General features: G+C 47.6%; 12 protein-coding genes across 12 annotated transcripts; 7 read left to right on the forward strand and 5 right to left on the reverse strand.

The window, feature by feature from the left end:
• Window positions 1-108: 108 nt before the first annotated feature.
• Window positions 109-1,497, forward strand: N7495_002788 (uncharacterized protein; the record flags this gene model as incomplete). Its single annotated transcript, XM_057205457.1, has 2 exons — window positions 109-1,311; window positions 1,369-1,497. The coding sequence occupies 2 exons, from the start codon at window positions 109-111 to the stop codon at window positions 1,495-1,497; spliced, it is 1,332 nt and encodes a 443-aa protein (XP_057066064.1).
• Window positions 1,498-1,788: 291 nt separating this feature from the next.
• Window positions 1,789-2,935, reverse strand: N7495_002789 (NADP-dependent oxidoreductase; the record flags this gene model as incomplete). Its single annotated transcript, XM_057205458.1, has 2 exons — window positions 1,789-2,034; window positions 2,117-2,935. 2 exons carry the CDS (start codon window positions 2,933-2,935, stop codon window positions 1,789-1,791), a joined length of 1,065 nt encoding a protein of 354 aa, XP_057066065.1.
• A 426-nt stretch (window positions 2,936-3,361) lies between these two features.
• Window positions 3,362-3,874, forward strand: dprC (the record flags this gene model as incomplete). The annotated part of the gene is made up of 2 exons (XM_057205459.1): window positions 3,362-3,664; window positions 3,728-3,874. 2 exons carry the CDS (start codon window positions 3,362-3,364, stop codon window positions 3,872-3,874), a joined length of 450 nt encoding a protein of 149 aa, XP_057066066.1.
• A 1,410-nt stretch (window positions 3,875-5,284) lies between these two features.
• Window positions 5,285-7,963, forward strand: N7495_002791 (uncharacterized protein; the record flags this gene model as incomplete). The annotated part of the gene is made up of 1 exon (XM_057205460.1): window positions 5,285-7,963. One exon carries the CDS (start codon window positions 5,285-5,287, stop codon window positions 7,961-7,963), a length of 2,679 nt encoding a protein of 892 aa, XP_057066067.1.
• A 362-nt stretch (window positions 7,964-8,325) lies between these two features.
• N7495_002792 (uncharacterized protein) lies at window positions 8,326-8,685 on the reverse strand (the record flags this gene model as incomplete). Its single annotated transcript, XM_057205461.1, has 1 exon — window positions 8,326-8,685. The coding sequence occupies one exon, from the start codon at window positions 8,683-8,685 to the stop codon at window positions 8,326-8,328; it is 360 nt and encodes a 119-aa protein (XP_057066068.1).
• A 45-nt stretch (window positions 8,686-8,730) lies between these two features.
• N7495_002793 (ATP phosphoribosyltransferase) lies at window positions 8,731-9,491 on the reverse strand (the record flags this gene model as incomplete). Its single annotated transcript, XM_057205462.1, has 2 exons — window positions 8,731-9,249; window positions 9,483-9,491. The coding sequence occupies 2 exons, from the start codon at window positions 9,489-9,491 to the stop codon at window positions 8,731-8,733; spliced, it is 528 nt and encodes a 175-aa protein (XP_057066069.1).
• A 634-nt stretch (window positions 9,492-10,125) lies between these two features.
• On the forward strand, window positions 10,126-10,714 carry N7495_002794 (40S ribosomal protein eS28; the record flags this gene model as incomplete). The annotated part of the gene is made up of 3 exons (XM_057205463.1): window positions 10,126-10,186; window positions 10,355-10,438; window positions 10,653-10,714. The coding sequence occupies 3 exons, from the start codon at window positions 10,126-10,128 to the stop codon at window positions 10,712-10,714; spliced, it is 207 nt and encodes a 68-aa protein (XP_057066070.1).
• Window positions 10,715-11,744: 1,030 nt separating this feature from the next.
• On the forward strand, window positions 11,745-11,979 carry N7495_002795 (uncharacterized protein; the record flags this gene model as incomplete). Its single annotated transcript, XM_057205464.1, has 2 exons — window positions 11,745-11,859; window positions 11,906-11,979. The coding sequence occupies 2 exons, from the start codon at window positions 11,745-11,747 to the stop codon at window positions 11,977-11,979; spliced, it is 189 nt and encodes a 62-aa protein (XP_057066071.1).
• A 1,680-nt stretch (window positions 11,980-13,659) lies between these two features.
• Window positions 13,660-13,992, forward strand: N7495_002796 (uncharacterized protein; the record flags this gene model as incomplete). The annotated part of the gene is made up of 1 exon (XM_057205465.1): window positions 13,660-13,992. One exon carries the CDS (start codon window positions 13,660-13,662, stop codon window positions 13,990-13,992), a length of 333 nt encoding a protein of 110 aa, XP_057066072.1.
• A 40-nt stretch (window positions 13,993-14,032) lies between these two features.
• N7495_002797 (uncharacterized protein) lies at window positions 14,033-14,783 on the forward strand (the record flags this gene model as incomplete). Its single annotated transcript, XM_057205466.1, has 3 exons — window positions 14,033-14,102; window positions 14,125-14,435; window positions 14,544-14,783. 3 exons carry the CDS (start codon window positions 14,033-14,035, stop codon window positions 14,781-14,783), a joined length of 621 nt encoding a protein of 206 aa, XP_057066073.1.
• A 406-nt stretch (window positions 14,784-15,189) lies between these two features.
• msh3 (mismatch repair protein MSH3) lies at window positions 15,190-18,635 on the reverse strand (the record flags this gene model as incomplete). The annotated part of the gene is made up of 3 exons (XM_057205467.1): window positions 15,190-16,665; window positions 16,718-17,811; window positions 17,867-18,635. 3 exons carry the CDS (start codon window positions 18,633-18,635, stop codon window positions 15,190-15,192), a joined length of 3,339 nt encoding a protein of 1,112 aa, XP_057066074.1.
• Window positions 18,636-19,198: 563 nt separating this feature from the next.
• N7495_002799 (uncharacterized protein) lies at window positions 19,199-20,902 on the reverse strand (the record flags this gene model as incomplete). The annotated part of the gene is made up of 1 exon (XM_057205468.1): window positions 19,199-20,902. The coding sequence occupies one exon, from the start codon at window positions 20,900-20,902 to the stop codon at window positions 19,199-19,201; it is 1,704 nt and encodes a 567-aa protein (XP_057066075.1).
• Between the last annotated feature and the right edge of the window lie 435 nt (window positions 20,903-21,337).

Here is a 21,337-nt window from a genome sequence, read left to right on the forward strand (position 1 = left end):
TATTTCACGTTAAATGCGCCAGGATGAACCTCGCACAACAATCCCCTTTTAAACGTGGTCTCCAACTTGATCGTTTGCTTCATTCTCAACCTTATCTCAATCCTTTCGATGAAGGACAAACACCATTTTGACCAGAACGCCTGGAAAGCTGTGCGGCGATCATCCCAAGTCCCTCACCAGCACTATGTGACCCATGCAAGGAGTGTTCCTGATTATCACGACCAATACCGTTCTCTCAGTGTTATAAAACATTCACTCAAGAATGATCAACTCAATGTTGTCTCCAATTCAACAGATCATGCTCCTTTAATGAGAGTTGAGACAACCTCCGATACCAGCATCAAAGCCCACACAGAACCATATCTCCCATTCAATGCCAAGTATGGTCGATGCCTAGAAATATCACACTACGGCACCAACAACACCATCCGTATACACCATGACAAACTTGCTAAAGGTCCCAAATCAGAACAGCTACGCGCAATAAAGGTCTACCGGCCAAATACTTTCGGCTCATCAGACCATCACATGTCCCATTTCTCTGCTACCCTACTATCCAATCTTCATCCCCAACACCCCAATATCGTTCCAATACTCGATCTCCTATACAATGATAGCGCTGAGCTCTGTCTTGTCATGCCCTACTGTGAAGGAGGAAATCTGCATGATCTACTCTCCTGCAGCGGCCCTCTTCCAACTGTTGAAGCCGATTGTCTCGTGGCACAAATCCTAGGTGCCCTCTCCTTCTTACACGAGCATGATACTGCCCATCGGAACATCCGCTTGGAAACAGTTCTTCTCACTGGCTATGGTGCAGTCAAAATTGCTGGTTTTGGTGACGGACATGTGCGTCGTATTTTGTCGGAATGCATGGTTCCAGTAGAGCAAGAGGAACCAGCCCTTCAGCCGGCATCTCACCCACACCCGTCAACATCAGCGCAGTGGTCTTTTTCTCTACCTGGTATTTTTTCATCGTTCGTCTATGGAACTCTATTGCCTCGGGGCGCTAGCTCTGGTCCTGGTAATGAAGCACCTTCGAGTGCCTGGTTGCCGTTCATGGGTCTACCCTACATTCCACCGGAGGGATTTCGACATAGAGATAAGAATAAGGGCAATGCAGATAAATATTATGAAATCCAAGATCCTAGACCTGAGGATGTCTGGGCTACTGGTATCATCTATCTGGCACTAATAACAGGTCGTCTCTTGTGGCGTAGTGCACGTCCCCATCATGAGGACTCTCGATACTTGGAATACCGTGAGAGTCGCCGTACGGAAGATGGTTATCCCCCTATTGAAGCACTTGGACAGGTATGGATATTTTCCTCAATCCCGAGAGTCATTTCTTAACATCGACTTTATTTCTAGAGGCGTCGAAATTCTATCTACGCAATGCTAAACCCCAATTCTCTTAAGCGAATCACTTCCATGCAGATACTTCAGTCGGAATGGATCAATGGCGTTTGTATCTGTGAAGCAGGGCAATTGGGCTTATGATGGTACACTTTGATTTAGTGCCGTCATATATTTAACATCCATCGTTTATTGCGTGCTGCATAGTATCGGGACAATGTCCGAGATGCCACTGTCGACATTCTAGTATGGAAGCTGGACCAGCCACAAGGATTGCACTTTTCCTTGAAAGGATTGCGAGCCAAAATGTCTAGCGTACAGTAGCTATTGGAGCTTACTTACCATAGCCAATCTAAAAAGAATAGTAACCTTCATATCATCCTAACATAATCGTATTAACTAAATCTTGGTTCCATCCCAATGCTCTTCCAACATTTATAGTTTAGCTTTTCCTCCCAGTGCATCACTAGTCGTTGCAACTTCGACCATCATCTTGCCGGTGTTGACGCCAGCATAAAGATCAACCAAAGCTTGAGGTGCGGCCTCCAACCCACCATGAACAATATGCTCCTTTCGCTTGAGTTTGCCCGCCGAAATCCAAGAGGCCAGCTCCTGCAGCGCAGTCGAGTACTTCTTCGCATAGTCAAAAACGATAAAGCCCTTGATAGTGACACGTTGCGACTAAATCCACGATTAGCAAAAAATTCCAAAACAAAAAGAGAAAGAAAAAAAAAATGGGAGTTGGAATAAGAACAAAACTCACAATCACAGTCATGAAGCTCGCCGGACCCTTCGGCTTAGCAGCATTATACTGACTGATAGCACCACAGATCACAAATCTCGCATCCCGCGCAGCCCTTGCCAAGCACGCATCCAAGATATCACCACCAGTATTATCAAAAAAGACATCAATATACTCAGGTGTAGCCTCCTTCAACTGCTTTCTCCAATCCACATCTTTATAATTGATCGCAGCATCAAATCCAAGTTCGCGCACTAAGAATTCACACTTCTCTACACTCCCCGCTAACCCTACAACTCGCTTCGCACCCTTGATCCTCGCAATCTGACCCGCAACCATCCCAGTCGCGCCCGCCGCTCCAGAGACAACAACAGTATCGCCAGCCTTCGGTTGCCCAACCTCCAGCATACCAAAGTATGCCGTGAGGCCTGTCATACCCAGAACGGACATAGCGTCTGTCGGGCGCCCACCAGGTGGAAGAGTCACCTTCTGCACTTCGCGGGGGTCTAGGATGGCGTATTCTTGCCATCCCGAAAATGCGACGACCCATTCACCTACTTTGAAGGTGGTTTTCAGGTTACTTCCGACGCTGATGACTTGGGCGGTGCTTTGGCCGCGCATTACGGCTCCTAGTTCCACCGGGGCTATGTAGGAGCGTTTGGCTGTTAACCATTGGCGCATGGCTGGGTCGAGGGATAGGTAGTGCACTCGCACGAGGATCTTGTCTGTAGGTACATTGTCGGGTTTTGGGACGATGTTCAATTTGAAAGTGCCGGAGGTTAGGGAGGGATTTATGGCCGGAGCGGGCGGGATACTGTAGAGGAGTTGCTTGTAGGACATTATGATGATCTGATCTGTGGTATGTTTGATTTGAGGAATGAAATTTTAGAGAGTTGAAATTGGACTGGGAAAACTGGAGATGCACAATAGACATTCGGAGTATCCCCAGATTGGGAATAAGCTCCACAACTATAGATTGTACCTCGGCATGTGGGTGGGTAGTACAAAAGTTCAGTCCTATCTTAGGAATTAGGTAGAGTACATGTCATTTAGTACTCCATAATTTCTACACAGAAAGTACCAAGTCGATCTCGATCTACTGAACTTGTATTTTCTTGGTCTTTTATGCAAGCGGAGCAACTCTGTCAGTCTGACGTCATTCACTCTAACCAGAATCTATATAAATTCGCCTTCTTCGGATAATTTTAATCGTCACATATTCTATTCAATTCTATTTCGTTATATGCAGTGCAAGTTATATCTAAAATGGATACATCTTCAACCCCAAAAGCTCACCCCGGCCCCATCCCCTCCCACGGTTCCTCAACTGGAGCACCCGGCATCCCAGGCAAACTAGACACACGCTCGCAATATGACCCAGCCACAACGGGCTACAATTCAGCCACAGGTTCTGGATATACCTCCTCATCCGCTGGAGGACCGCACCATCAGCACGAGCAGCGAGTCTACATGGAAAATGAAACTGCAGGTGGCTTGGGAGAGCCCAAGTCCACGAAAGTGAGCAATGACGTTGGAAAGGGAGTCAAGGGTGCTGCAGCCGGTCTTCATGTAAGTGGTCCTATATCCTCAGACACTATAGTATTTGGAGCGGACATTTCTGATAAGAACTAGGGTGCTGGAGAGGCAATTCGTGGAACGCTTACTTCGGCTGTTGACAAGGCTTTTGGATCGGACGAAAGTGCGCAGTGGAATGAAGAGATTGCTCGTCGTGGTGAGGATGAGATTAGATCGGGCAAGTTTGTGGGAAGATCTAAGTGATTTATTAGATCAATTGGCAGGGTTTTATCTCTTTTTAACTCTCTATAATGTGCTTTACCTAGGTATCAACTAGTTAGTCATACCCCTCTTGTTATATGTAAACTATTACAAGAAAATATTCTCCAGATTTACAGATTCTAATTTTTGATGTTTGGTTTTCGAAACACATGGATGTTCCTTCAACTCCTGGATCCCCTTGATCTTGATAGATATGTCTTTCTAGCTACTGTTTTGATACCTGAATTATAAGGTCCACGGGTGTTACCCATGTGTAGACTAAAGAGGTTAACTTGATATATTTTAGACACCTTAGAATTCAGGCATGAGTATCTTTTCCCAGCATAAACCTAGCTTTGTAAGTATCAAAGTTGCAAGAGTAAAATAAAAATATAAAAAAAATAAAAATAAAAAAGCTTGGAATAGAATAATAAAGAAGTTGTGCATCACAGCACCACTAGATCAATGATGCTATTGATTTCATTTTTCAGTGAAATGAAATGTATGTTGATGGACTTGGCGATGGACTGATGAACTATTCAGGATTATGCTATGCAATGCATAAACAAGTACAGATGGTGGATTTAGATCCCGAGGTCTCGTATGGTCATGGGATATTAATACTACTATCTTAGCATCACAAATATCTTATTTAGGTATAGTTAGGCTGTAAAGTACAGTATTAGCTTATCGGAAATTAAATATGGGTTGAGGCCCAACACCTCAAACCCTTTTTATTCATGAGTAGGTAGACGTTTATATTATGCTATTGATCTTCAATGAAGATCCGGATCCTCTTAATCCTGTTGACCCTAGTGCTGATGATCCTGTGAATAGTTTCAAATCAACTGGAACATTCTATGTAAACTAGTTAGAATGACATGACTAGCGGTCATGCCAAGCTTCGTATAGTTTCCCTAAGTCCATTAGTTCCCTGAATAAAGTATTCATCATCAGTCTCAACCAGTCCGCCTTGAAACAATTCAATATGTTTCATCTGTTGAGCCTCACCCATTCAAACCTTTTCTAGTAAATAGTATCACAATTAATTAATATTTTCATGTTGACTCCATTGAAGAGATTTGATCAGAGTTCTCTCCGGGTGGCCCGGCTGTGCTCTTCTCCACTCTGCTTCCGTCCACTTCTTAGTTTTATAACTAATCAACTTCTGCCCGCATTTTAGTCAAGGTCTAGCTCTTGTTCTACCTATCTACTATCCTATTTCTATATATTACCTAGTATCCTTCATTGCGGCCCAATCTGACCTGTGCATCTTACACTGCTGATTCTGAGCTGAACGCCGTTTTTTCTTTTCCCTCTTTCTTCTTCTGGGGTCATTGCACATATCTTCTGTACGACTCACCTAATGCCTGATCATTTCATTGGTACTCTATAGCATCTGTTCAATTAGCGATGGCTTCCCTCGCCGCAGACGGGCCTGATTCTCTGCCGGAAGGCGTGAAAGGTCCCATTCATTCGACAGAGCCAGTCCCAGACCCAGCACCGCCACTGCAACAGCAAGAGCCATATACATCTGAATCATCCGTCAATGTCATCGCCTCCGATTCACCTTCGCACTCCTCGTCATATTACAGCTCGGACAGTGACGAACCACATGCACACCCCGCCCACGAGGTCGACGAAGATGCCGCCTGCGACGTCGTGGGAGTCAGCATCGGCCGACAGCAGAGCCGCATGAAAGCGAGAGCCACGCCAGCCGAGGAAAAAAACAGAGTATTGGAAGCCCAGGGTGGATACTTCACCGAAATCCCGGATACTGTCGGTGAAGATGGTCTTTTTGCCTCGGAAATAACGGCGGAACCTGTGAGTGTGGAAGTGGAGCCTGAAGCCGTGGAACAAAGGTTGCTCCGCCAGCAAGCAGCAGCCGGAGAAGGGGAAGCTTATCGGGCGACGCACCGCTTCGCGCAAGGGGTATCGGTGGATCTTCGTGCGCCGCGTGGCCCCAGCGGACACGTTCCAACTAAGTCCTTAGGATCTGGGACTAAGCAGTCACAGGCCACTCAGCGCTCTGGCTTTACTCGGTCGCTGTTGAAGACCTCATTGCCTAGTCGGCCGCGAGCCTGGTCTGGGGAGCTGAAGAAGTTCCTGCCAGATCTGGGCTCTTTGACGAAAAGGCCGTCGCTGTCGTTCCGCCATGGCAATTCTAGAGACAATTCTCGAAACAGAGCCCGCAGCCAGACTGTGCAGGATTCTATCAAATTAAACTCCGAGAGAGATACGAGAACTTCGTCGTTGGATCGCAGAGACGCTCTTACAAGGCGGACTGTCAGCGGAGATTGTAGTAGAACCTCTGGACTACGCCCACCGGAGGCAGAGAGACGAAATAGTTCTGAAAGGGAGGGGCGTAGTCTGCACAGATCAACTTCAGATCGGTCGCTTTACCTGCGCGCCTCGTCAGCAGCTTCGTCGCTTGACCAGCGCCCCCTCTATGAGAATGTGCATTCACAAGTCAATAGTCGCTTCAAGGCCATCAAGGATAGTTTCCAGGATTCAAGTAGCCGGCTGCTCAGCATGCCAACCCTTCATCTGGGCAATGATTGGGGCTCTTTACCGTCGCTCTTCGATACGAACTCCAATTCTAATACAAACAATGGACCGGCTCGCACTGCATCGCCACCTCCAGCCCCCAAGGCCAACCCAGAGTCAGGCCATCCAATTTTGGACGAAGCCATGTCGGAAATGATTGGCGACGTTGTGATTCTGGGAGGATACCGCGGCTCGATACTGCGTTCTGCCAAACCCCCACATCGTCAACTTTGGGTGCCAATTAAGGTGGGCTTGAATCTGCGTAAGGTAGACCTCGAAGTCGGATTGACCAGAGAGGACGAAGAACGTATGGAAGAGACAATCATCCCCTCTGGCGTTCTGTCTCATGTCGGACCTGTGGATATTTGCCGACGACTCATGAAGCGGTTGCGTAAGTGTGAAAATTCCGTGCGTGGTGACCTTCGTGTCTGGGACTACGGATACGACTGGCGACTGAGTCCAGAAATGCTATCCGCAAACCTCATCAATTTCCTCGAGAGCTTGCCGTGTAACAATATGACATCAGAAGGCGGATCAGGTCGACGTGGCGCCATCGTCGTCGCCCACAGTCTGGGCGGTCTCATCACTCGTCATGCCGTTAACAAGCGACCTGAACTTTTCGCCGGCGTTGTATATGCAGGAGTACCACAGCACTGCGTGAACATCCTCGGTCCACTGCGCTTTGGCGATGACGTGCTCATCAGCTCACGAGTCCTGACAGCACAAGTCAACTTCACCTTCCGCACCAGCTTCGCTCTTCTCCCAGATGACGGCCACTGCTTCATCGACAAGCAGAGCAAAGAAGAGTTCCCCGTCGATTTCTTCGACCCCCGCTCGTGGGAAGAACACCGTCTCTCCCCGTGCATCGGCCCCGCCATCCAACCACCAGTAGGCTCTCTATTCAAAGACCTCGCCCAGATCGGAAAGCGATTCTCGCTCGGTCCGCGCGATGACCTCGACATCAACGACCCCAACACAAGCCCGACAGATGACGAAAATGCTCCAAAATTCTTCAAGCACGCAGCAACCATGCCGATCGAGCACTCACAGGAATTTTCATCTCGTGAAAATGACGGCATCCCCGGCCCAATCGTGCACCCACGCGGAAGTTCCACTTCCAACAAAACCTCAACAACAAGCACGATCCCCCGCGCCGCGGCAATGGAGTATCTAGAACGCACCCTAGCCGAAGTGAAGCGCTTCAAAAAGGAACTAGAATATATCCCGACCCATGGATCCGAAAACCGCTACCCACCCGCTTCGGTCATCTACACCAAGAACATCCCAACTGTATACGGGGCCCGCGTCGTCTCGCGCGAGTCAATCAAGCAGACAGATTGCTACGATGACCTCGCCTTTGCTGCTGGTGATGGAGTCTGTCTCGCCACTGCAGCGATGCTACCGCCTGGATACCGCATTATCAAGGATGGATTGGTGAAGAGTGACCGCGGCCATGTCGGGTTACTTGGTGACCTTGAGGGAGTGGGACAGTGTCTAAGAGCGATTATTCGTGGAAGGAAGGAGGGAGTTGGGTTGGGTAACTAGACGATAGAACTAATTTGCCTTTTGGCAGACAGATTACCTGATTGCCTTGCATTGTTTGCGTTCTTTGATGATACCATGCTACGCGTTACGACATGATCTTTTCTTTCTTTCTTTTACTTGTACGATATTACGATGGGCGTTTTTTCCCTCTTCATTGTTACATATTACACATTTAGAAAAATACATTTCTAGTACTAAGGTAAAAAAATAACATATTATTTATTTTTTTTTTTCAAACCCGCTATAAATCTCAATGCTCTATGTACGTCGCCCGAAACTAACAAGTCTCTTGTATTGTTTTTTCCCCCCAATATGTAAAGAAAATCCTCGAAATCGAATCAAACAGGAGTCACAAGTCCCTGCTAATCCGTTCGCGAGTTGGCAATGTTCATAACCAAAATATCAGTAGCTCCAACCTGGATCAGCTCATCCATAACAGTCGCAATCTGCTTCTTCTCAACCATAGAGCTAACAGCAACCCAGCCCTCTTCCTCGAGGGCAGTGATAGTGGGTGCGCGCTTTCCAGGTGTGATTTTAGACGCGGTGGCCAACTCAGACCGGGGGATGTTGTACTGGCACAACACAAATTTCTTAGCGGTGATCACACCACGGATGCGGGAGGTGATCAGTTCCACAAGCTTGTTATTGGAGTCGCGGGATTTGACTAGGACTGCGGTACTTGAGACAACTGTGTCGATTGCTTTGAGGCCGGCTGCCTTCATGGTTTCACCAGATTCTAGGAAATGATAGTTAGAACGGGACACACTTCAATCATTCAGAGACAGGGTCAACATACCGACAAGATCCACAATTCCATCTGCAACACCCAGCGCACAGGCAGCCTCGACACTACCTCCCACATACTTGATCTTAGTAGCGAGTTTCTCACCAGGCGCAGTACCCTCAAGTCCAGCAAAGAAAGACTGCGAAAGCGCGGTGAAGCTGGTAACGACGTTGCGGCCAATAAGCTGCTTAGCCTCGGTGATATCGCCCTTCTCCGGCACCTGCACCTGCAGCTTGCAGGCGCCGAAGCCTAGGTCAAGAATCTCCTCGACGCGAGAGGTCTCGCCGTGCGGGAGGGTGCAGTCGTGCTCGGCGACCTGGTCACGGCCTGTGATGCCTAGGTCGACGCGGCCTTCACCGACGAAGGTGGGGATGTCGGCTGCGGGCAGGAAGATCAGCGCGATGGGCAGGTTCTTGACCAGTGCGATGTCGAGGCGGGTTTCGCGGCGGAATTGGATGTCCGAGCCGGATAGCAGGTCAAGGGTTGCTTGTTGCAGGCGGCCCTCTGTATGTTTTGCGCGCGGTTAGTTGTATTTCTCTTTCTCTTCCTCTTTCTTTCTCTATGGTATGATATCGCTCTTGCTTTGCTTTGCGAATAGGGCTATGAGTCATGGTGGTGGATGAGGGAGAACTTGCTTTTGGGCACGGCGAAAAGGAGTCTTCCTTCGAGGCTGTGAATTGCATGTTATCAACTGTTTCTAGTATATGTTTCTTCGTCAGTGACTCACTGGTTGACGAGATCCATGATTAATGCGCGGGACACGATATTGTTTTTTTGCGGGTGTTCGGAGGGATAAAGGTGGTGAGAATTGAGGATCGGAATAATTGCGGAAGACTGCCTTCTTATGTCGTAAGGCAATGGACCTTCAAAAGTGTACTATGTCGTGGAAGGAAGTGATACCCTTTGCGGCAGAAAATTAGAGGGGTGTGCTCCGTCCTCGGTGACGATAGCGGAGCCAAGGTAAGATCAAAGGCGGCGGAGATTCAACGACAGGCCCACGTGGATCAGATTGTTTGAATTTAGACGTTGGTTTGTTCAAACTTCAATGTTACAATTGATTATCAAGAATGAAATTTGGACTCTCTACAGAAACAATTTAGCAATCTATGTTATTGTACTCGGTATTACAGCCAGTACTAATTAGGCCGTACAAAGGAAAGTCTTTCTGCCTGAATTATCAGGTCGCATCCCGAGGTCGGTCCAGCTGAGTCATCAATATAATATTTATCATCGCCTGACGGGTCAGGTGTCAATAATTTTTTAGCCCTCGCGTAACTAATTTGGAACCCACAAAGTCTTCACCAAATCCGATCCGCCCTTCCTCACCCAGCACTTCCACCACCTCACCAACCACCGAGCTTACCCCTTCCTCTTCAAGATGGATTCCAGCAAGCAGCCCGTTAAGCTCGTCAAGGTGACCCGTGTTCTCGGTCGCACCGGTACGTCCATTCTCCGCCATCAAATACCTACAATTATACACAATTTCGAGATTCGGGATTCCTGAATCGCACCCATCCAAATCGCCATCCGCCATCCCAAATCGTATAACGAAGTGCTCGCCATTTTTGAGAATACCGCGAATACTGATTGTTTTTCTTCTCCGCCAGGTTCCCGTGGTGGTGTCACCCAGGTTCGCGTCGAGTTCATGGACGACACTTCCCGTAGCATTATCCGCAACGTCAAGGGCCCAGGTATGCGATTCCGATTCCGATTTCACTGAATCTCGAGGAAGACCGCAAGAGGAAGGATACAGGTGGATTCATGAAGATGGAATTCGATATGGAATCTATACCGAATCTATGCCGAACCTCTGTCGAACCTGTGTCTTATTTCTTGTGGTCGATTCGGAAATTCAACAATCAACCACTCGCATCAAAAACACTAATGAATTACTTTCCACAACAGTCCGTGTTGACGACATCCTGTGCCTGCTCGAGTCCGAGCGTGAGGCCCGTCGTCTCCGTTAAAAATTCTCCAAAACGACATTTTTTCCGCGCTTTCGTCTCCCTCTATCTCTCGGCTCGACACTGTGTTTTTGTCTTCAATGGCTGAGCAAAAATGACTTCATGGGGAAATTCAAGGATATTTTACAGCAAGGCATAGCAGTGTGTGGCCACAATCCCAAGTTATTGTATCTTAATCAATATCGACGGCGGGGGTCGAGTATCTTGACTCCCTAAGCCCTTACCTCAGCCTACGTCTACCTCTGCAGTCACACGTTTTGTACGGAGTAGCTCTCGGCCATATTACCCACCATGATTTAATGATTCTATTATTTTAAGGTTGTGGTACTTTCTGTAAGCCTGTTTTTGCGGAGTATGAACCCACTTTTGGAGAACATTTGGCAGATAAAAGTCTCGCTTTTTGGTGATCTCCGTAGGATCATTGCAGTATCAGTAGATACTTCGCCAAAGTTCACAATTACTCTTTCAGCGGATACCAACCCGCTCAAAGATGGATAGCTAAGTGATACCTAACATGGTTAAGCGCCGGGACGTAAACTAGGTCTTCGTCCGTGCCTAGGTGTGGGGATCTAACGTAGATCGGGCGAGGGCTAGGCACTCATGGCCTTGAATCCACCGAGGCATTGTGTATGTGGTGATTCATACATTCCCAATGTCCTAGGTAGATAAAAGGGCGCAGTTCAAGATTGAGTCTGGAACTTTCCGCTTCAATATTGTTCAAGTAACTTTCTACTTACGAATGATTTTGATATAAGGTTGCCCGCTTCAACTACTTCAACTATTTCAACTATTTCAATTTGACTGAACCATTTCACTTCAATACCTGGCTCATGTCATATCTTGTGCATTCCAAGGTTGCTCAAACGACTTAACCAGAGGAAGCCAAAGCTTCTTCCTAGGAATCATGTGCCGAAAGGGCCTTGAACAAATGGCGATGGCTAGGAAGGATTGAAAACCTTTGTACTTCATGCCATTTCTGCATCACTCTCATATCACTTTCACCTCACTTAGTGAGGTGAATTTGCTACTCAACATGTCATGTGATGCCATCTGTTGTTACAAGGTGTCTAGCAAGCTTCCTCGGAGCATCTATGTGGGAGCAGCAACATCAGTCCTCCGATGTTGGCTGGCCATGTCAGCAACTGGACGTTTTAATCTCATGATTGACACTAATATTCAATAAATACGCTACAGTGTGGACGATGCACGAACATCTTAAATATGTCAACCCATCCGCCGAGTCCCAAAAGGAGAATGTCACCAAGTAACCTTGAAAGGCGACAATACGATTCTGTCAAAAATATCATGATATCTCCACCTCTCTTACTTAATTTTAGACCACTTTAATCTCGATGCGCTTTGGTCTGCCAAGAAAGCTGTATCCGACATCTCAGCCAACCTTCATTTCGGAATGGGAGAGCTAGTATTGCCATCTCTCAAGTTTCACTGCTTTCACGATAAATCTCCCCAACCCGAACAGCCGCAGATCAACTTGAACTGGCACAAAGTCTCCCCGCCTTCGATCAAGGTGATTCTCTCCTTCAACAGCTCGCAATCATGAAGGCCGAGTCTACAGTGAATTTCTTCTCTTCTTCATCCACTACTTTTCAGCCATTAACAGCACACAGATTTTGTTTTCAATGACAAATAACTCCATGGCTGTAGCTAACACTCTCTTTAAGGCACAAAAGTTGCTGATATTCAAGCAATCATGTTATGTAACAACACAACTGCCAACTGATTGGAAGCTGCACCATGCGCATCAAATCGCAAATTTGCCGAGCTCACTCTTGTCTTTACCTTGCATAAAACGCAATGCGCATGTCATCTCAGTTTCACCTCCTTCTCACTTTGGCTTTGTCTAAAGCGCAATGCGCTCGGCTGTCATGTCATCTTTATCTCATTTTCACCATGGCCGGAAAATGGCTCAGATGAGACAGCCTCACACTGCACTCAATGGTATGGCGTGATTGGTGTGGCATTGTGATTGCTGACAACTCATCATCCTCGTCCGAGGAGAATGAGGATTTATTATGGTGAGAATTCGAGATCCTTACTGCCCTGCCAGTATTTAATTGATCTTGGCCTCGCCAAAAACGCACGTCACTTCACTTTCATATCACTTTGCTTTTACCTTGGCCTCACCTTGGCGTCATCCAGGCAGTAACAGCAACAGAGGTAATGAATTAATGCAATTAATACCTATCTAAATTGTTTTATAACCGGACAATGCCCACCCAAAACCATTCTTCCTCCTACATTCACTCGCCTACTTTTCGAAGAATTATGAAGACTCGGCCCTTATTGGAACTTCTCTGCCTAACCAATAACTATCCATGATCTACTCCAGAGCATTCAAGCCCCGTGAGATACAGCCACCGCAATTTGGCGAAACTCACAGGACTTGGGGCATAACTTGAATGTTCCACTCACTTCCTTTCTCCTTCCTACATATATCCCAACTATTGATGGAGAGGGGAGCCGGTCTCACTTTTGCACACCAAGGCTGGGTGCAGTGCTTCAAGGAACCGATCTTCCTTTCCATCTCTTCTTGACAACCATTCTGTGATGGATCTAATTTATCTACCTTATCAATTGAGCGCACGCACATGGCGGCAGACCTGACTACGTAACGCACGTTCTCTTTTGATTCAACAAAAGCAATATTTTTCTCTTTTTTCAAGTGTCATCAAAAAGCAGAACCAGTTGCCCCCTACATTGCTCTGCAAATGCAATCGCGCAGCTAGGCAAGGACAGAACTTTGTACCTGGTATAAAGTATGGACCAGGGTAAGCCATCTATGGCTTGCTTAATTACGAGCAGATCCAGAGCAGGAACAGCAGAGACTTCGAGATCTAGGCAACAAACCTGGTAAATTGTGCAAGCAGCCTGGACATTGATTCCGCAGTTTGGAGGAGAGGATATGATGTCTTCTCTGGTCGCCTAAAATGCAGTGCGTGCGTCATCTGGCTCTCATTTCCCTCACCTATATCGGAGCGGTGATGGTGCACCAAACGCTGCCTATGCTGCTTGAAAAGAACCTATCTGTATTTGTGGGGTTTGATATTGGATGGGTCTTGGTCATGCAAGCGATTATCAAGACACTCCACTCAGAGCACCTCAGTGGTGGTCCTGGCGGATCTCCTCTTCTACAGCATGGACAGAACAATCAGAGGCGAATTCTAATATGCTCCAAGATGCCTTTTCACAAGGATGTTTGCCTTGCCGCTTCTTGCAAGTATGCCTATTATCATGTGACGCATGATCAGCGACTCAAGTAATGCAGGCTCTTGATCATGAAACAAAATCCGAATCCGCTACATGAAGGCGGAAGAGTCCCCTCCCCAGTCCTCTTCGGCCAAGAGGACAGCCTATGAAAACAGAGCTCACAGTGGGACCAGCCTCCTAACCAGGAGCTAAACGGTCGAAGTGGATCTTAGCAGAGGTGGTGTCTACCCTGATCTACCTCTACTGCGAGAAGATCTCAAGCTGGACGAGTACACCCGTGATATCCGCCCACCTTGCTGGCCAGTATCCCTCTGGTCTTGGCCCTGGGCCTGGTGCGATCGAGGTTATACCTGCAATCACGAATATTGAGCTGAATGAGTGTGTACATGCTTCTGAGGACTTCGATGAACCCAATACCTTGAATCGTCTCAGAGCGAGAGTGCCTCGAGTTGAAATTCCTACTAAGGATCTCAATGCCAGTCGTCAGTCGGGAGGAGTGAGCTGAGCTGAGACTCAAATGCGACAAATTAGAGTCAGACCGACTGATCTGGTCTAGGCAGCTCGATGAACACATCGTGTAATCGGTACATCTGAGACTTAACAGATTTCCATCACACTAGTCCGGGTTGACTTGTTTGGGCTTGATGCCTTAAAGAAGGCTATTAGCAGTCTGAGCAAACTTCAGTCGGTGGACCTACCCACTGGATTGGAGATCATCAAATCTAATAACAGTGACCATGTGCGATATAGTCGAGTCGCTTCTTGGGCTGTGTTCCAAATGAATCAAGTCGACCCGGGTACTAGTCCCCTGCTGCAACGCTTGAGGAAAAGGAAAAAGAAGTAGCAGAGCTTTCTAAAACTTCAAGGCCGAAGAAGTTAAAAACATATTCCTTCAACTATTTATACAGAACCAACCTTTCTTCCTCCTCTACAACGACTTGATCAACAAGAATCTTGAAATGATCAAACACTTTCTCTTCTCGCAGAGTACAAAAGCACTCTGTGCAATCCTCTATCCCGTGCATTTCAACCGTCTCATTAGACTGGTTTTCTGCATAGACGAGCATCTTTTCACGGAGAGGAGCTCGGCGCAATCTTATGGGTCAACTTGAACGGAGCAACATGATCTGTGCAAAATCTATCTTGTACTCGTCCCCTAATGTCACTCAAATTTAAATACCATTCTCTAAGTAAATTGTAAAATGCCCTTAAATTTTTATATATAGAGTCGTTAGTATATAAGCTAGAAGCTAAATCTGATCAATACTAGCAATCAACCGTTCAAGAAGATCATCTTCAGCACAATTCTCCCCAACAACACGGCCAACAGCAGCAACAAGAGCCCCCAATCTCTTCCGTTTAATGGACTCTTCCAACTCGGCGCTCTTTGTCCTCGCCATATCAAGGATGTCAGAAGGCAAATTTGCCAAACGGGCAACATTCAACCCATAGCTGCGATGCGCAACTCCCTCGCCGACTTCATACAAGAAAGTTATATCATCACCGTCCTGTCCTGACTCCGTGAATTGCATGTGCACATTACGGAGAGCGTGGTCGGGGAATGACCGTACCATGCGCGAAAGATGCTGGTAGTGCGTGATGAACAGCGTTAACGAGCGGATTGAACGGACCATGTAATCTAGGACTGCCTGGGCGATCGCGACACCGTCGTGCGTTGAGGTTCCACGACCCAGTTCATCCAGGATGACAAGAGATCGGGGCGTTGCTTGTTTTAGGATGTCGGCTGTTTCGGAGAGCTCGACCATGAAGGTTGATTCGCCGGCTAGCATGTTGTCAAAGGCGCCCATGCGCGTGAATACGGCGTCTAGGAGGCCTAGACGGGCTGATGCGGCCGGGACGTAGGAGCCTATTTGGCCCATTATTGCGATTAGGGCAACGTGTCGTACATAGCTGGATTTACCGCCCATGTTTGGGCCTGTCACTAGCAGGGCGCGTGTGCCCTCTGGATCGAGGTGTGTGTCGTTTGGTACATATGTGTCTGTTAGGAGACGCTCGACCATTGGGTGGCGGCCTTGTGAGATTTGTAAGCACGGTGAGTCTGTGAACTCTGGCTTGTTGTAGCCGGGTTGCTGGGCTATTGAGGCTAGAGATAGGAGGCAATCTAGAGTGGCGAGGGACTGGACACAGTCGCGGAAGGATTGGTACTGTGTTGCGATTTCAGCCAAGAGCTCTTTAAAGGCATTGTCACAGGCTGCTGCTAGAGCTTCCTTGTACTGATCGCGCTGTCGGATGAGTTGGATCACTTCTGGTGTGTGGAAACGAGCGACCTTTTTCGTCCCACTGATTTTGATCCACGATGCTGGAATGCGCTTGATGGCCAACGAGTTATTTTCGACTTCGATCAGGTACTCGATTCCGGCCACAGTCGTGTATTCAACCTTCTTTCTGCCTATACGTTCTCCGGCCACGGCGAGATGCTCTTGTAGCTCGTGTTCAATGCAGCCGATTCCCAGCTTTTTCTCACTGATGTCTTCGGATTCATCTTCTTCGCGGAAGAAAGAGTATTTATCGTCGTTTCGCGCGGCATGGCCGTTGATCTTCTCTAAGAATCGAATAATGTCTTCTTGGATGGTTGGCAATGATGCAATAGCTTCACTGACCAGAGTCGATTCCAACCCGGTGTCAGCTGGTGACTTGACGTCTGCGAACTCCATTCCAATCATTTGCATGGTTTGCAGAACGGTGAGAAGCTCAGGTCTTGTGCACTTTGAGTAGATTAGCATGAGATTCAACAGATACAAGCCAAAAATGGCCTACCTTGCCGTAGTATATACGAATCAAGCTCTTTTCCAAATCACTCTTGATTTTTCCGAGCAGCCCTCGTACTCTCTCCACAGGAACGGCGTTAGAGGGGTTGATCAGCTCCTCAACTGCACTGGTGCGCTCTTCTAGGCGATTCTTGTCCAGCAAGGGCCGTCCAACCCAGCGCCGCAACAAGCGTTGCCCAAACCGCGTTTGTGTTCGATCTAGTGTCCAAAATAGACTACCTTTCGCCGAGTGATCCGTCTGGTTCTGATAGATTTCCAGACTCACGAGGGTATTTCCATTGAGGAGCATATGCGACCTCGCCGAGAAGGGCTGGAAATACTTTGTCAGGTCAAATACATGCTCAAGTCCGTACTCGGTCATATGCTCAATCATCGCAGAAAGACAGATATTGACCTGCCCCGGCAACGCAAGGACATTTTGAAGCAACTTCACAGCCTGAACATCCTCTTCCATGCCAGTAGCGCTCATCTTTCCTGCATAGAAAGAAGTGACATGACTATGCGCCTCGGCAGCGGCAGTTTTTTTCTTTGGCGTTCTATCAACTCGGACCGCATCCCCGAAAACAGTCATCTTGCTGCCAGAAAGATGCTGCACAATTTTTTCGCTTGCACGAGACATCTCGCCGACAATCAAAATCTCGCAAGGCGCGATATGCAACAGCCGCGTCTCGATCTCGCTGCGCATAAATCCGTCTTCGAATTCATCGTAGATCACATCGCCCGTTGCAGGCTGAACAGCAACAATACCGATCTTTACTCGTTCATCACTACCCGACCCTCCGGCATTGGTCTCTGTAACGCAGAGCATATACCCAGTAGCAGGCGAAGCACCCCCAGCCGCGGGCGCCGGGCCTTCAAGGCCTTCAATATCATCGATATACGTTCCCTTAGTATACAAGTTCGTCAATTTGCGAACGAAAGGTGCATTGCGATTATCGCCAGCAGCCTTGAGAGCCGCCGTCTCGATCTGACGCACGACTCCAACTTTGTGGCCCGCTGTAATCAAGCGCTTGACATGAACATGCAAGCGATGAACCGGAATGCTAGCAGAAGCAAAGCGTCCAATATGAGCCTCGGACGGATCTAAAAACCAAAAATTAATATGCAAATCATTCTCTAACAGAACTCTTCAACATACGCTCATCAAACCTGAATTTCCCCGGAATACACACGATCCCCAGCTCCTTGGCTGCAATGCGAGCATCCTCGCCAAAGAACCGAAACTTGTACCCAACCTCAATCACCAAGACAGTATCCATGTGCTTTCGCTTTATGTCGATGACTTGTCGTTCCATCGGAGTCAGTTTGCTACCGCCCTTCTTAACAGCCTTCCCTTTGGTTTTTGGCGGAGGGGGTTCGTCATCTTCCTCGCCTTCTTCCGCCTCTGCATCAACGACGTCATTCGGGACACTCTTTCCAATGCCAATCAAGCAGTCCGGGCCACCAAGCTTCCGAACGTACTTCTGGTGAAGAACGTCCTTTTCCTTCTTACGCTTGATGTCTTGGTCAACAACGGCAGGGGAGCTTTGAAATTTGAAGATGTCCGTCCGTTGACTGCCGCTTAATGGCGACGCTGGGTTTGATTGGCCACCAACTGGAACTATTGAAATAGAATCTTTTGGAGTGGAAGCGCTTGTTCTGGCGCGCTTTGTAGGAGGTACCACGATGTCGTCATCATCTTCATCGTCTGGTAAGGGATCAGACTGCTTCAATGCAATCCGTGGTTCAGCGGGCTCGGCTGGTCGCTTTCTAGATGGTTCTTCTTGCGGAGGCTTGTTTTCATCAGATACAACGGTTTTAGGATGTGATGGGACGGGCTTTTGGGTGAAGAAGCTAGATATTGTCGGTTGCTTGCGCTTTAAGGATGAAGATGGTGCGGAGGATGATGGCGAGGATAGAGGCGCCATGGTCCCTCTAACACTGTCTACTATAAGGGTTATAGAAAAGGGAATGTTTATGCAAGTTGAAAGTCGGGGACAATGGTGCTCTGATCCGATGCCAAGTGCCTTAGCAATTCGAGCTTGACGCGTATGGACGCGCTGAGGCGTTAATTGTATGCTGACTCAGCATGTGATGAGTCGAGTAACTAACTAGGGCATATTTATTTGATTTCCAACGTTGTTAATTAATTGGAGGAATTGGAGAAACATACGATACAGAAGCGCCTGGCTACCAGGTAATTATAGGGTTTCAATTAAAATGTATGACTAGTTTAAAAGCCATCAACAGTGTAGAGGATAATACACACTCATCCTCAGTATCCACATACCTCAACATCTGGAATCATAATGAAGCTGTGTTTTCATGTATAAGAAATAACAATATAATGTGAAGTTTGAACGAGAGACAACTTGACGTCGAGACATACATTCCAGGGCTTGGCTGTCTCGATAGTCCATATGCTTCAGAATTGCATGACCAAACAAACGATCACAGCTACTCAAGCTGTGAAATTTTTCCATTCGACAATTCACGCCAGGTACATCCGAGCAAGATCTCGGTGCTCAGCTTCGGAGATGGTCGCTTCAGTTGATACTTCACGTGATATTGTCGTCCAAGCTCCGCTCACTGTGAAATCATCATCATATGGGTTACCCTCATAGAAACTCATCTTGGGAGCGGCCAGGAGAGGGTTGGGTCGGTAACCAGACTTTCCATCATCACCGAGTCCATTTCCCAAAGGTTCATTGTAGAAGTACCCGGGGATAAAGCCGACATTCCCAATGTCAGATCGGTTAAAAAAAGGAGATTGCCAGTTGTTGAGACCGACGCGACCCTGTGAATTCAAAATCGGTTCGATGTTTTCTTTGTCTCGATTGGCCTTCATTCCATGAGTGTGGGAGAGATCAGGCTTGCGATCCAGAACCAGACGAGTTGGAGTCAATGTCAATACCTCTCGGGTCACACTGGGGTTTAAGACTTCATCAGAGAAAATGGTAAAGGCCTGGCGAGGTCGCTTGCCAAGTTCTTGCATAGAGATATCAAATTCATCATCTATCGTGTGCTTCGGTGGTCCAAAATCTGCCATATCATTCAACCGGCGCGGGGATCCTGTAGTATCCACGACTATTTGTTGGACCTTTCCGTTGAGGTTTTGAGTGACCACTTTTTTGGAACCCTTCCTGTCCTGCGCAAGGGGAATATTTGGATCCACCTGGCGAAGGACTTCTCTCTTTGGCCGAGAAATTCGTTTCTTGGGAACCGGAGTTTCACCCTTCAAAGGGCTATCGTCTTCAACATTGCCCGAAATCACCCGCTCCTTTCGTAAAGTTCCTGCTGGAGAAAAGATGAGCTCGGTAGGCTCCACGAGTGACGATGTCTTTTCCAATAGTTTCAAAACATTTGCGTCCTTTTTCTGATTACGCTTGCGTCGCATTTGGTGTGTGGCTGAGTCGAAGATGTCCATACCAGGCCAAAATATGCCCTTCAACCGTGAAATCTCCTCCGCCCGTGTTTTCTCATCCGCAACTTCGTTTTGTTCATCTTCGTGGAAGACGTCTTGTGATTGGCTCTCAGCCAAGGGTATCGGATCACTTGCTGCATGTCGTCTGGTCCGCAATGGGGTCTGTAAAGCGTTCATGGATGTATGAGCGTTATGTCTGGGCTCATACGGATGTTCGCCATGCCAATCAGTCGAGTTTCCCATATACATGGGCTGTGTCAGCCCTGAAGGGACACACTCTATTCTGAGTGTTGGGTGGGTATTGGCCAAAGGTGTGGCTGGAGGATAAGAGGTCAAGTAGAATGATGAATCTTCTTCCGCATCTGGTTTGATGTTGTCGGACGGACCTGCAAGGCGTGGATCCAAGAGATCGGGAAAGTATGTGTCTGAAGCAGAATTTGAGGCTTTTGTAGTGGATCTTCCGCTTTTTCTCTGTGGTCGAGGATTGCCGGCAACGGGGGCTTTTGAGGCTTGTCTGGGGGCCTTCTTCATTTTGCGGCCTTCCTTGGTTCTCATTCTTTCAGACAGTAGTACGGCGAGGCCATTGTCATTGTACCAAGCATCGTATTCCTCCAGGAGCTGCGTTGCCTCCTCCTCCTGATGACTGCGGACTTGAAGCTTGAAATAAAAAGATAAATGGGCTTTGGAGGCAACATGGGTTAAAAGATGTGATATATCACTGAATGTGGGCTTTGCAGTGCAGATTATGCATTGCAGATCTTCACTATCCATTGTCTAATGGGCGGATCGGATTGGCCGATCTAACGGAAGTAACAAAGCAACAAAGCGATTGTCAGACTGAACAAAACTGGACTGAGAAAGGCTGTTCAAATGTATTGACGAAGGAGCGACGAGGGCTCACTTATGAGGGAGTGGGAGGAAGGGAAGAGGGTGTGAAGAGTCCCTGAGGCCAAGAAGGTTGAGAGAGCCTACTACACAGAAGGAACCCTAGTAGGGAAGGAGCAAATCGGCCGTCAACATTGAAGTTTGACCTGTTTGATTTCAAATGTTTAATTTGGTACTTAGGTACTTGGAAACGTATTTTTATTCACATTGTCTTGTCATAGACACTGTGAGAGGCATGAAGCTGAAATAAGCCAAGAAAGGCAGCTGCTTTGATCCATGGAGAACAAACACAACTTATTAAAGTGTAAGTCTATACCAAGA

This window comes from Penicillium taxi (genome assembly GCF_028828555.1).
Source record: "Penicillium taxi strain IBT 34144 chromosome Unknown utg000002l_segment0_segment0, whole genome shotgun sequence".
Classification (NCBI taxonomy): Eukaryota; Fungi; Ascomycota; class Eurotiomycetes; order Eurotiales; family Aspergillaceae; genus Penicillium; species Penicillium taxi.